Raw genomic sequence first — 13,817 nt, forward strand, 5'->3', positions numbered from 1 at the left:
AATTCAAACAAATACTGTGATAACCTACACATATAATTCTGACATTACGCTGTTAGTTTTTAAAAAAAATGACATGGCCTGGAGTGTTAATAGGAACCAACTTAGAACAATTGAACAGCCAGCACCATCCCAGTAATGCTTAGATCCCTCTGGTCCAAAGCTCTGCCATTAAGACCAATGGTACAAAACAGAAACAAGTTTTCATAGATGCTGTGCCAACTACCCTGAACAGAAGAAATTGAAAAGATATGCCACCAGGCCCTCTACCTCAGTCTTATTGTCAAAGCTGCCTTGCCGTCCTCAATGAATTCTGATGATATTATAGATAGATCCTGATCTTTGCCGTTAGTACCTGTTCAATTCATGACATCATATAATCATACAGCAAGTAAGGAGGCCATTCAGCCCATCGTGCCTGTGCTAGCTCTTTGAAAGAGCTGTCCAATTAGTCACACGCCCCTGCTCATTTACCATAGCCCTGCAAATCTTTCCTTTTCAAGTATTTATCCAATTCCCTTTTGAAAGTTACTATTGAATCTGCTTCCACCGCCCTTTCAGGCAGTGCATTCCAGATCATTGCAACTCGCTGCGTTAAAAAAACTTCTCATCTCCCCTCTGGTTCTTTTGCCAATTAACTAAGTGGAAATGTTTCTCTTTATGTACATCTTCCTGAATTCTGCGTTCATCAAATTTTTCTTCCTTGCAGGATCTATGACTTGGCCCAGCAGCGTGCTTCAGAACGTAACCTCAGAGCAGCACCAGTGTGATGTTCCCATCTCCCGCTCCAGCTGACCTGCTGGCCTCTCTTGAGTGAGCTTGCCAGTTTGTGTTAACGTTTAGGGGCGGTTTTGTGCTGAGGAGAAATGCCCACTGGGAATTGGGCTAAAATTGCTCCAATGTGTTTAACATTGAACCCTTATGGCCTTCAGGAAGAGGAGTCAAAAAGATGAGGTTGGCAACATTTAAAATGCAAGTGGCCCCAATCCCTCAATTGGTAAATGCATAGGCTGGTGTGGAACGGAGCTGGACAAGCTGGGAAGTTCCCAGATTGTTCTCCTTAGAGCAGAGAAGGTTAAAGGGAGATTTAATAGAGGTGTTCAAAATTATGAGTGGTTTTGATAGAGCAGAGAGGGAGAAACTGTTTGCACTGGCAGGAGGGTCAGCAACCAGAGGACACAGATTTAAGGTAATTGGCAAAAGGGCCAGGGGGGAAATGAGGAAACATTTTTTTACACAGCGAGTTGTTACGATCTGGAATGTACTGCCTGAAAGGGCGGTGGAAGCAGATTCAATAGTAACTTTCAAGAGAGAATTGGAAATATACTTGAAAAGGAAACATTTGCAGCGCTGTGGGAAAAGAGCAGGAGAGTGAGACTAATTGGATTGCTGTTTCAAAGAGCTGGCACAGGCACAGTGGGCCGAATGGCCTCTTTCTGTGGTGTATGATTCTATGATTCTATTCTGATTTGATCCCCGTTGTGTACTGATTTAGCTCACCTCAGCCAGGGGAGGGAGCGGCAGTTAGGTATGCTAGAATTGACCTCAGCCAGGGAGGGGAAATATCGCCAAGGCTCCTGTACTGGCCATTCTCCAGTCATTCCTGTTGCAAAGTGAATGAGGGTATGTCAGCTGAGGATAGGATGGGGCTCAGCTGTGATGCTCTCCTGGGTTGAATACCCCAACACCACTCACTGCCTAGGCACACTCATGAATAATGGCTCCTTGGGTAAGGTACTGGAGGGCTGGTAGTCCCTGCAGAGTCGACTCCCAATAAGAGTTGCCAAGGTCTCTGGATAGCAGTTTTCATAGAAAATTGGACAGAATCCTGGAATACGATCTCCAAAACACTGGTTAAAATACCCAGAAAAGCAGAGAATTATACAGCACAGAAGGAGGCCATTTGGCCCATTGTGCTTGTGCCAGCTATCCAATTAGTCCCACTCCCCCGCTCTTTCCCCATAGCTCTGCAAATTATTTACTCCTCGTCTCCCCCATTACTTTAAATCTGTGTCCTCTGGTTAACGACCCTCCTGCCACTGGAAACAGTTTCTCTCTATTTACTCTATCAAAACCTCTCATAATTTTGAAATCCTACAATCTAACATAACAAAAATAGAATGGGACTCACCGTGGATAGACTTTGCGAGTCTATGCCAGTACGTACCGGGAAACTGAGGGCTACATTCCGGTGGTTTTCCGATATGAGCTGGCGATGGGAAAACAGTGGGAAAATCCAGTGAATTCAGTCACCGTAAACCAGTGGCATCCTCAGGAGAGAGGGTGGGAGAATTTTTTTAAAAAGTAACATACAGATGACAGATTTTGACATCAGGGAGTCACGAGGAACCCATTAGCTGCCAGAATTTCATACACTGTTGGGTATCTACTTGATATTAGTTTGTCCTAATGACATCACTGACCTGGCTCTAATCTAGAAGCAGTTACCAGTGACCAGGTTACAATATTCATAAAAAAAACACTTTATTTACATTAATTACAGCAGCACATACCAACTCACAAGAAGTCTACTTATTAAAAACCTTTTATACATTTAACGTAATAACCAGTTTTGTCACTTAAACTTTTACTTTGTACACTTTTCTAGAGGAGTCGGGAGTGAGAGGTGGGGGTGTGAGGCCTCCTGCCAGTTCTCATAGTGACGATGTTGTGGAGTCCACTATCTCTCGCCCGTTACATACAGTAGGCACGTAGTGCACAGCGGAAACTGGAAAGAGAAATGACAAGTTTAACACAGTGCTGCCATTTCAGTGTTTAAAGGGGGGCTGCTGTTAGGGCCCACGACACCGCACAGCAGGCTCTGTACCGATGCACATGTTGGACACGTCTGATATTGGGCAGCTAAAATTCGTCTCAGTGATCCCAGTGTCTGCGAGGAGAGGATTAGGCATTATATTGCGATGCCCCCTGTGATTAAATAGCCCCCTGACCACGTTTAGGCTCAGGTGTGAAGACTGGTCACTGGGGTGTGAGGTACAGTTGGGTCTGAGTTTGACACCCCAAGGAACCATAAGCCAGCACGAGTCAGCAGCGAGAGGTGAAACGTGGAAAGGCTCACCGTGTGAGAACTTCAGGATATTGAGGAAAATGTAATACTTTCATGAGCCAAGTTTAGAGGGAGGGACCCGCCTAGGAACTGTAGGCAGGCTGACCCTCCCCCCTCCACCTAACCCCCGCTCCCCCTCCACCTACACCCCCCACTCCCCCTCCACCTAACCCCCGCTCCCCCTCCACCTACACCCCCCAGCTCCCCCCTCCACCTACACCCCCCACTCCCCCTCCACCTACACCCCCCACTCCCCCTCCACCTACAACCCCCACTCCCCCTCCACCTAACCCCCGCTCCCCCTCCACCTACACCCCCCAGCTCCCCCTCCACCTACACCCCCCGCTCCCCCTCCACCTACACCCCCCACTCCCCCTCCACCTAACCCCCGCTCCCCCTCCACCTACACCCCCCGCCCCTCCACCTACACCCCCCACTCCCCCTCCACCTACACCCCCAGCTCCCCCCTCCACCTACACCCCCCACTCCCCCTCCACCTACACCCCCGCTCCCCTCCACCTTCACCCCCCGCTCCCCCTCGACCTTCACCCCCCTCCCCTCCACCTTCACCCCCCTCCCCTCCACCTTCACCCCCCTCCCCTCCACCTACACCCTGCTCACCTCCACCTAATCCCCCTGCTCCCCTCCACCAACAGACCCGCCCCTCCACCTCCACCCCCCTCCCCTCCACCTACACCCCCCGCTCCCCCTCCACCTACTCCCCCCACTCCCCTCCACCTACACCCCTGCTCCCCCTCCACCTACTCCCCCCACTCCCCTCCACCTACTCCCCCCACTCCCCTCCACCTACACCCCACTCCCCTCCACCTACACCCCCCCCGCTCTCCCCTCCACCTTCACCCCCTGCTCCCCCTCCACCTACACCCCCCACTCCCCTCCACCTACAACCCCCCTCCCCTCCACCTACACCCCACTCCCCTCCACCAACACCCCACCCTGCTCCCCCTCCACCTACACCCCATGCTCCCCCTCCACCTACTCCCCCCACTCCCCTCCACCTACACCTCCCACTCCCCTCCACCTACTCCCCCCACTCCCCTCCACCTACTCCCCCCACTCCCCTCCACCTACTCCCCCCACTCCCCTCCACCTTCAACCCCCCTCCCCTCCACCTACACCCCCCTCCCCTCCACCTACACCCCCCACTCCCCCTCCACCTCCACCCCTCACCCCTCCACCTCCACCCCTCACCCCTCCACCAACACCCCTCACCCCTCCACCTCCACCCCCCTCCACTCCACCTACAACCTCCCCTCCCTCCACCTACACCCCCTGCTCCCCTCCACCTCATCCCCACCCCTCCACCAACACCCCTCACCCCTCCACCTCCACCCCCCTCCCCTCCACCTACACCCCCCTCCCCTCCACCTACACCCCCCGCTCCCCCTCCACCTACTCCCCCGACTCCCCTCCACCTACACCCCTGCTCCCCCTCCACCTACTCCCCCCACTCCCCTCCACCTGCTCCCCCCACTCCCCTCCACCTACAACCCCCCTCCCCTCCACCTACAACCCCCCTCCCCTCCACCTACACCCCACTCCCCTCCACCTACACCCCCCCCCCGCTCTCCCCTCCACCTTCACCCCCTTCTCCCCCTCCACCTACACCCCCTGCTCCCCCTCCACCTACTCCCCCCACTCCCCTCCATCTACTCCCCCCACTCCCCTCCACCTTCTCCCCCCACTCCCCTCCACCTACTCCCCCCACTCCCCTCCACCTACTCCCCCCACTCCCCTCCACCTACTCCCCCCACTCCCCTCCACCTACACCCCCCCCCGCTCTCCCCTCCACCTTCACCCCCTGCTCCCCCTCCACCTACACCCCCCTGCTCCCCCTCCACCTACACCCCCCCCCGCTCTCCCCTCCACCTTCACCCCCTGCTCCCCCTCCACCTACACCCCCCTGCTCCCCCTCCACCTACACCCCTGCTCCCCATCCACCTACACCCCCCTGCTCCCCCTCCACCTTCACCCCCCACTCCCCCTCCACCTACACCCCCCTGCTCCCCCTCCACCTACACCCCGTGCTCCCCCTCCACCTACACCCCCCTGCTCCCCCTCCACCTACACCCCCTGCTCCCCCTCCACCTACTCCCCCCACTCCCCTCCACCTACTCCTCCCACTCCCCTCCACCTACTCCCCCCACTCCCCTCCACCTACTCCCCCCACTCCCCTCCACCTACTCCCCCCACTCCCCTCCACCTACTCCCCCCACTCCCCTCCACCTACTCCCCCCACTCCCCTCCACCTACTCCCCCCACTCCCCTCCACCTACTCCCCCCACTCCCCTCCACCTACACCCCCCCCCGCTCTCCCCTCCACCTACACCCCCCGGCTCCCCCTCCACCTACACCCCCCGGCTCCCCCCTCCACCTACAACCTCTGCTCCCTTCACCTACACCCCCCGCTCACCCTCCACCTCCACTCCCCACCCCTCCACCTTCACCCCCCTCCCCTCCACCTTCATCCCCCGCTCCCCTCCACCTACACCCCCCTCCCCTCCACCTACAACCCCCCTCCCCTCCACCTTCAACCCCCCTCCCCTCCACCTACACCCCCCTCCCCTCCACCTACACCCCCCACTCCCCCTCCAACTCCACCCCTCACCCCTCCACCTCCACCCCTCACCCCTCCACCAACACCCCTCACCCCTCCACCAACACCCCTCACCCCTCCACCTCCACCCCCCTCCCCTCCACCTACAACCTCCGCTCCCTCCACCTAAACCCCCTGCTCCCCTCCACCTCATCCCCACCCCTCCACCAACACCCCTCACCCCTCCACCTCCACCCCCCTCCCCTCCACCTACACCCCCCTCCCCTCCACCTACACCCCCCGCTCCCCCTCCACCTACTCCCCCGACTCCCCTCCACCTACACCCCTGCTCCCCCTCCACCTACTCCCCCCACTCCCCTCCACCTACTCCCCCCACTCCCCTCCACCTACAACCCCCCTCCCCTCCACCTACAACCCCCCTCCCCTCCACCTACACCCCACTCCCCTCCACCTACACCCCCCCCCGCTCTCCCCTCCACCTTCACCCCCTTCTCCCCCTCCACCTACACCCCTGCTCCCCCTCCACCTTCACCCCCCACTCCCCCTCCACCTACACCCCCCTGCTCCCCCTCCACCTACACCCCTGCTCCCCCTCCACCTACACCCCCCTGCTCCCCCTCCACCTACACCCCCTGCTCCCCCTCCACCTACTCCCCCCACTCCCCTCCACCTACTCCTCCCACTCCCCTCCACCTACTCCCCCCACTCCCCTCCACCTACTCCCCCCACTCCCCTCCACCTACTCCCCCCACTCCCCTCCACCTACTCCCCCCACTCCCCTCCACCTACTCCCCCCACTCCCCTCCACCTACTCCCCCCACTCCCCTCCACCTACTCCACCCACTCCCCTCCACCTACTCCCCCCACTCCCCTCCACCTTCACCCCCCACTCCCCTCCACCTACTCCCCCCACTCCCCTCCACCTACACCCCCCACTCCCCTCCACCTACACCCCCCCCCGCTCTCCCCTCCACCTACACCCCCCTGCTCCCCCTCCACCTACACCCCTGCTCCCCCTCCACCTACACCCCCCGGCTCCCCCCTCCACCTACAACCTCTGCTCCCTTCACCTACACCCCCCGCTCACCCTCCACCTCCACTCCCCACCCCTCCACCTTCACCCCCCTCCCCTCCACCTTCATCCCCCGCTCCCCTCCACCTACACCCCCCTCCCCTCCACCTACAACCCCCCTCCCCTCCACCTTCAACCCCCCTCCCCTCCACCTACACCCCCCTCCCCTCCACCTACACCCCCCACTCCCCCTCCAACTCCACCCCTCACCCCTCCACCTCCACCCCTCACCCCTCCACCAACACCCCTCACCCCTCCACCTCCACCCCCCTCCCCTCCACCTACAACCTCCGCTCCCTCCACCTACACCCCCTGCTCCCCTCCACCTCATCCCCACCCCTCCACCAACACCCCTCACCCCTCCACCTCCACCCCCCTCCCCTCCACCTCCACCCCCCTCCCCTCCACCTACACCCCCCTCCCCTCCACCTACACCCCCCGTCCCCCTCCACCTACTCCCCCGACTCCCCTCCACCTACACCCCTGCTCCCCCTCCACCTACTCCCCCCACTCCCCTCCACCTACTCCCCCCACTCCCCTCCACCTACAACCCCCCTCCCCACCACCTACAACCCCCCTCCCCTCCACCTACACCCCACTCCCCTCCACCTACACCCCCCCCCGCTCTCCCCTCCACCTTCACCCCCTTCTCCCCCTCCACCTACACCCCCTGCTCCCCCTCCACCTACACCCCCTGCTCCCCCTCCACCTACTCCCCCCACTCCCCTCCATCTACTCCCCCCACTCCCCTCCACCTTCTCCCCCCACTCCCCTCCACCTACTCCCCCCACTCCCCTCCACCTACTCCCCCCACTCCCCTCCACCTACACCCCCCCCCGCTCTCCCCTCCACCTTCACCCCCTGCTCCCCCTCCACCTTCACCCCCTGCTCCCCCTCCACCTACACCCCCCTGCTCCCCCTCCACCTACACCCCCCTGCTCCCCCTCCACCTACACCCCTGCTCCCCCTCCACCTACACCCCCCTGCTCCCCCTCCACCTACACCCCTGCTCCCCCTCCACCTTCACCCCCCACTCCCCCTCCACCTACACCCCCCTGCTCCCCCTCCACCGACACCCCTGCTCCCCCTCCACCTACACCCCCCTGCTCCCCCTCCACCTACACCCCTGCTCCCCTCCACCTTCACCCCCCACTCCCCCTCCACCTAAACCCCCCTGCTCCCTCTCCACCTACACCCCCCGGCTCCCCCTCCACCTACACCCCCCGGCTCCCCCTCCACCTACACCCCCCTGCTCCCCCTCCACCTACACCCCTGCTCCCCCCTCCACCTACACCCCCCGGCTCCCCCCTCCACCTACACCCCCCGGCTCCCCCCTCCACCTACACCCCCCTGCTCCCCCTCCACCTACACCCCTGCTCCCCCTCCACCTACAAGCCCCCTCCCCTCCACCTACACCCCACTCCCCTCCACCTACACCCCCCCCGCTCTCCCCTCCACCTTCACCCCCTGCTCCCCCTCCACCTACACCCCCCGGCTCCCCCCTCCACCTACACCCCCCGGCTCCCCCCTCCACCTACAACCTCTGCTCCCTCCACCTACACCCCCCGCTCACCCTCCACCTCCACTCCCCACCCCTCCACCTTCACCCCCCTCCCCTCCACCTTTATCCCCCGCTCCCCTCCACCTTCACCCCCCTCCCCTCCACCTTCATCCCCCCCTCCCCTCCACCTACACCCCCCGGCTCCCCCCTCCACCTACACCCCCCGGCTCCCCCCTCCACCTACAACCTCTGCTCCCTCCACCTACACCCCCCACTCCCCCTCCACCTCCACCCCTCACCCCTCCACCAACATCCCTCACCCCTCCACCTCCACCCCCCTCCCCTCCACCTACACCCCCTGCTCCCCTCCACCTTCATCCCCACCCCTCCACCAACACCCCTCACCCCTCCACCTCCACCCCCCTCCCCTCCACCTACACCCCCTGCTCCCTCCACCTTCATCCCCTCCCTCCACCTACACCCCACTCCCCTCCACCTACACCTCCCCACTGTCCCCTCCACTACAACCTCTGCTCCCTCCTCCACCTACACCCCCGCTCACCCTCCACCTCCACTCCCCACCCCTCCACCTTCACCCCCTCCCTCCACCTACAACCCCCTCCCCTCCACCTCCACCCCCCTCCCCTCCACCTACACCCTGCTCACCTCCACCTAATCCCCCCCCTCCCCTCCACCTACACCCCGCTCCCCTCAACCTACACCCCCCCGCTCTCCCCTCCACCTCCACCCCCCCTCCCCTCCACCTACACCCCCCCGCTCCTCTCCACCTACACTCCCCTCCCCCTCCACCTCCACCCCGCTCTCCCCTCCACCCCCCCTCCTCTCCACCTACACTCCCCCTCCCCCTCCACCTACACTCCCCCGCTCCTCTCCACCTACACTCCCCCTCCCCCTCCACCTACACCCCCCCTCCCCCTCCACCTACACCCCCCGCTCCCCTCCACCTACACCCCACTCCCCCACCACCTACACTTCCCCTCCCCCACCACCTACACCCCCTGCCCCCCCTCCACCTACACCCCACTCCCCCACCACCCCCCCACTCCCCACCACCCCCCCACTCCCCACCACCCCCCCACTCCCCCACCACCCCCCCACTCCCCACCACCCCCCCCACTCCCCCTCCACCCCCCCACTCCCCTCCACCCCCCCACTCCCCCTCCACCCCCCCACTCCCCTCCACCCCCCACTCCCCTCCACCTACACCCCCCACTCCCCTCCACCTACACCCCCCACTCCCCCTCCACCTACACACCCCACTCCCCCTCCACCTACACACCCACTCCCCCTCCACCTACACACCCCACTCCCCCTCCACCTCCACCCCACTCCCCCTCCACCTACACCCCCCACTCCCCTCCACCTACACCCCCACTCCCCCTCCACCTACACCCCCACTCCCCCTCCACTACACCCCCCACTCCCCCTCCACCTACACCCCCACTCCCCTCCACCTACACCCCCACTCCCCCTCCACCTACACACCCCACTCCCCTCCACCTACACACCCCACTCCCCCTCCACCTACACACCCCACTCCCCCTCCACCTACACCCCCACTCCCCCTCCACCTACACCCCACTCCCCCTCCACCTACACACCCCACTCCCCCTCCACCTACACACCCCACTCCCCCTCCACCTACACCCCCCACTCCCCCTCCACCTACACTCCCCACTCCCCCTCCACCTGCACCCCTCTCCCCCCAATCCGGCCAAACTCAGTGACAGGGAGAAATCCTGAAGCCTCGGCAGTGGCCGAGGGAGATACTAACCGTGTGATTGGACAGCTGCTGACCCAGTGACACTGAAACGGCTGGTTGCCACCCTGTGGGTGACCACATTTTTCTGGGGCTGGAAGAGGATGATGTGGATCTTGGGGGCGAACAGACAGCCCAACACGACAGAGCCACTCAGACTGACGGAGATACACATGGTGGTCGTCTGGACCTGTGAGGAGAGACAGAGTCAGATCAAAACCAGGACCACCTCCAAACACTGCTGCTTGTTAAAAACCATTGACATTTTTCAGGTGTTTCTGCCCCTTGACAGATTAAATGTTCGACCGTTCTCCTTGTCCAGGACGTGACTTTCAGCAATAAGATAACTTTTTTTCCTATTAAGAAAAAGCTTGCATTTCTATACTGCCTTTCTCATCCTCAGTATGTCCCAAATGCTTAACAGCCAGTAAACTGCCTTCAAAATGTGGTCACTGTTGTTTTGTAGGGTAACACGGTGGCAAGATTGTACACAGCAAGATCCCACAATCATCTCACTAAATTGTACAATTATAAAGGGAACAGAGAGACCTGGGGGTGTATGTAGATAAATCTTTGAAGGTGACAGAACAAGTTGAGAAGACTGTTAAAAAAGCAAATGGGATCCTTGGCTTTATAAGTAGAGGCATACAGTAGGAAACCAAGGAAGTTATGCTAAACCTTTATAAAACACTGGTTTAGTCCCAGCAGGAGTAGTGTGTTCAATTCTGGGCACCACAGTTTAGGAAGGATGTCATAGCCTTAGAGAGGGTGCAGAGCAGATTCACTGGAATGGTACCAGGGATGAGGGACTTCAGTTATGTGGAGAGACTGGAGAAACTGGGGTTGTTCTCTTTAGAGCAGAGAAGGTTAAGAGGAGATTTGATAGAGGTATTCAAAATCATGAGGGGTTTTGATAGAGTAAATAAGGAGAAACTGTTTCCAGTGGCAGAAGGGTCAGTAACCAGTGGATTTAAGATAATTGGCAAAAGGACCAGAGGCGACATGAGGAAACATAATTTTACTCAGCGAGTTGTGATGATCTGGAATGCACTGCCTGAAAGGGTGGAGGAAGCAGATTCAATAGTAACTTTCAAAAGGGAATTGGATAAATATTTGAAGGGCAAAAATGTACAGGGTTATAAGGAAAGAGCAGGGCAGTGGGACTAACATTCAAAGAGCCGGCACAGGTACGATGGGCTGAATGGCCTCCTTCCGTGATGTATCATTCTATGATTCTTTGATCAGTGAGATGAATAACCAGTTAATCTGTGTGTTGGCTGAAGGATGAATATTGGCCAGGACACCGAGAAGAATTCCTCTGCTCTTCTTCAAATAGTGCCGTGGGATTTTTAAGTCCAGCTGAATAGGCAGACGAGGCCTTGGTTTAACATCTCATCTGGAAGACGGATAGTGGTGGAAACTGGAATTTCAGTCATGTACTGGCCTGGCAGATGGAAGGGACATCGGGAATAAAAAGCAGGGGCCACTCGAAAGAGAGGGACAACTCATTAGTTGGGTGTTAGAGATCAAGATGGAGAGATAGTAAAGGGATGCATTTTGTACAAAAAGAATCCTTTCATATTAGGCTCCATTTTATATTAGCTCTGTAGTAAAAGCTTAGAATTATAAGAATGTGAATATACCAGACAGTGCATGCCTGTATAGAGGTTAGAAACAGTCTGCTTTTGAGGTCAGGTCATGCATGCTGACATTCAGATTGAATGTTGTTCCTGAAGACTCAGTTATCTATGTTAGATATTAGAAACAGTTGTATATCGTACCGTTATAGTGAGGGGTGTGTTATATCAGAGACTATGGTATATTGTACCGTTAAAGTGAGGGGTGTGTTATATCAGAGACTATGGTATATCGTACCATTATAGTGAGGGGTGTGTTATATCAGAGACTATGGTATATCGTACCGTTATAGTGAGGGGTGTGTTATATCAGAGACTATGGTATATCGTACCATTATAGTGAGGGGTGTGTTATATCAGAGACTATGGTATATTGGACTGTTATAGTGAGGGGTGTGTTATATCAGAGACTATAGTATATTGGACTGTTATAGTGAGGAGTGTGTTATATCAGAGACTATGGTATATTGGACTGTTATAGTGAGGGGTGTGTTATATCAGAGACTATGGTATATTGGACTGTTATAGTGAGGGGTGTGTTATATCAGAGACTATAGTATATTGGACTGTTATAGTGAGGGGTGTGTTATATCAGAGACTATAGTATATTGGACTGTTATAGTGAGGGGTGTGTTATATCAGAGACTATGTTATATTGGACTGTTATAGTGAGGGGTGTGTTATATCAGAGACTATGTTATATTGGACTGTTATAGTGAGGAGTGTGTTATATCAGAGACTATGTTATATTGGACTGTTATAGTGAGGGGTGTGTTATATCAGAGACTATGGTATATTGGACTGTTATAGTGAGGGGTGTGTTATATCAGAGACTGTGAACTATTGGACTGTTATAGTGAGGAGTGTGTTATATCAGAGACTATGATATATTGGACTGTTATAGTGAGGGGTGTGTTATATCAGAGACTATGATATATTGGACTGTTATAGTGAGGGGTGTGTTATATCAGAGACTATGATATATCGGACTGTTATAGTGAGGGGTGTGTTATATCAGAGACTATGGTATATTGTACCGTTATAGTGAGGAGTGTGTTATATCAGAGACTATGGTATATTGGACTGTTATAGTGAGGGGTGTGTTATATCAGAGACTATGGTATATCGTACCATTATAGTGAGGGGTGTGTTATATCAGAGACTATGGTATATCGTACCGTTATAGTGAGGGGTGTGTTATATCAGAGACTATGGTATATCGTACCATTATAGTGAGGGGTGTGTTATATCAGAGACTATGGTATATTGGACTGTTATAGTGAGGGGTGTGTTATATCAGAGACTATAGTATATTGGACTGTTATAGTGAGGGGTGTGTTATATCAGAGACTATAGTATATTGGACTGTTATAGTGAGGGGTGTGTTATATCAGAGACTATAGTATATTGGACTGTTATAGTGAGGGGTGTCTTATATCAGAGACTATGTTATATTGGACTGTTATAGTGAGGGGTGTGTTATATCAGAGACTATGTTATATTGGACTGTTATAGTGAGGAGTGTGTTATATCAGAGACTATGTTATATTGGACTGTTATAGTGAGGGGTGTGTTATATCAGAGACTATGGTATATTGGACTGTTATAGTGAGGGGTGTGTTATATCAGAGACTATGGTATATTGGACTGTTATAGTGAGGGGTGTGTTATATCAGAGACTATGGTATATTGGACTGTTATAGTGAGGGGTGTGTTATATCAGAGACTATGTTATATTGGACTGTTATAGTGAGGGGTGTGTTATATCAGAGACTATGGTATATCGTACCGTTATAGTGAGGAGTGTGTTATATCAGAGACTATGATATATTGGACTGTTATAGTGAGGGTTGTGTTATATCAGAGACTATGGTATATTGTACCGTTATAGTGAGGGGTGTGTCAGATCAGAGACTATGATATATTGGACTGTTATAGTGAGGTGTGTGTTATATCAGAGACGATGGTATATCGTACCGTTATAGTGAGGGGTGTGTTATATCAGAGACTGTGGTATATTGGACTGTTATGGTGAGGGGTGTGTTATATCGGAGAATATGGTTTATTGGACTGTTATAGTGAGGGGTGTGTTATATCAGAGAATATGGTTTATTGGACTGTTACAGTGAGGGGTGTGTTATATCGGAGAATATGGTTTATTGGACTGTTATAGTGAGGGGTGTGT

The 13,817-nt window shown here is 56.2% G+C and overlaps 1 protein-coding gene across 1 annotated transcript in view; it reads right to left on the reverse strand.

Moving 5' to 3' along the window:
- Positions 1–2,651: 2,651 nt before the first annotated feature.
- Positions 2,652–13,817, reverse strand: part of LOC137333920 (metabotropic glutamate receptor 2-like) — a 270,195-nt gene continuing 259,029 nt past the window's right edge. The window contains exons 4-5 of the mRNA XM_067998276.1: positions 10,011–10,185; positions 2,652–2,725 (exon numbers count right to left, since the gene is read on the reverse strand). Coding sequence (XP_067854377.1) covers positions 2,652–2,725; positions 10,011–10,185 — 249 coding nt within the window. The remainder of the gene's footprint in view (positions 2,726–10,010; positions 10,186–13,817) is intronic.

Source organism: Heptranchias perlo, chromosome 17, assembly GCF_035084215.1.
Source record: "Heptranchias perlo isolate sHepPer1 chromosome 17, sHepPer1.hap1, whole genome shotgun sequence".
NCBI classification, from domain to species: Eukaryota; Metazoa; Chordata; class Chondrichthyes; order Hexanchiformes; family Hexanchidae; genus Heptranchias; species Heptranchias perlo.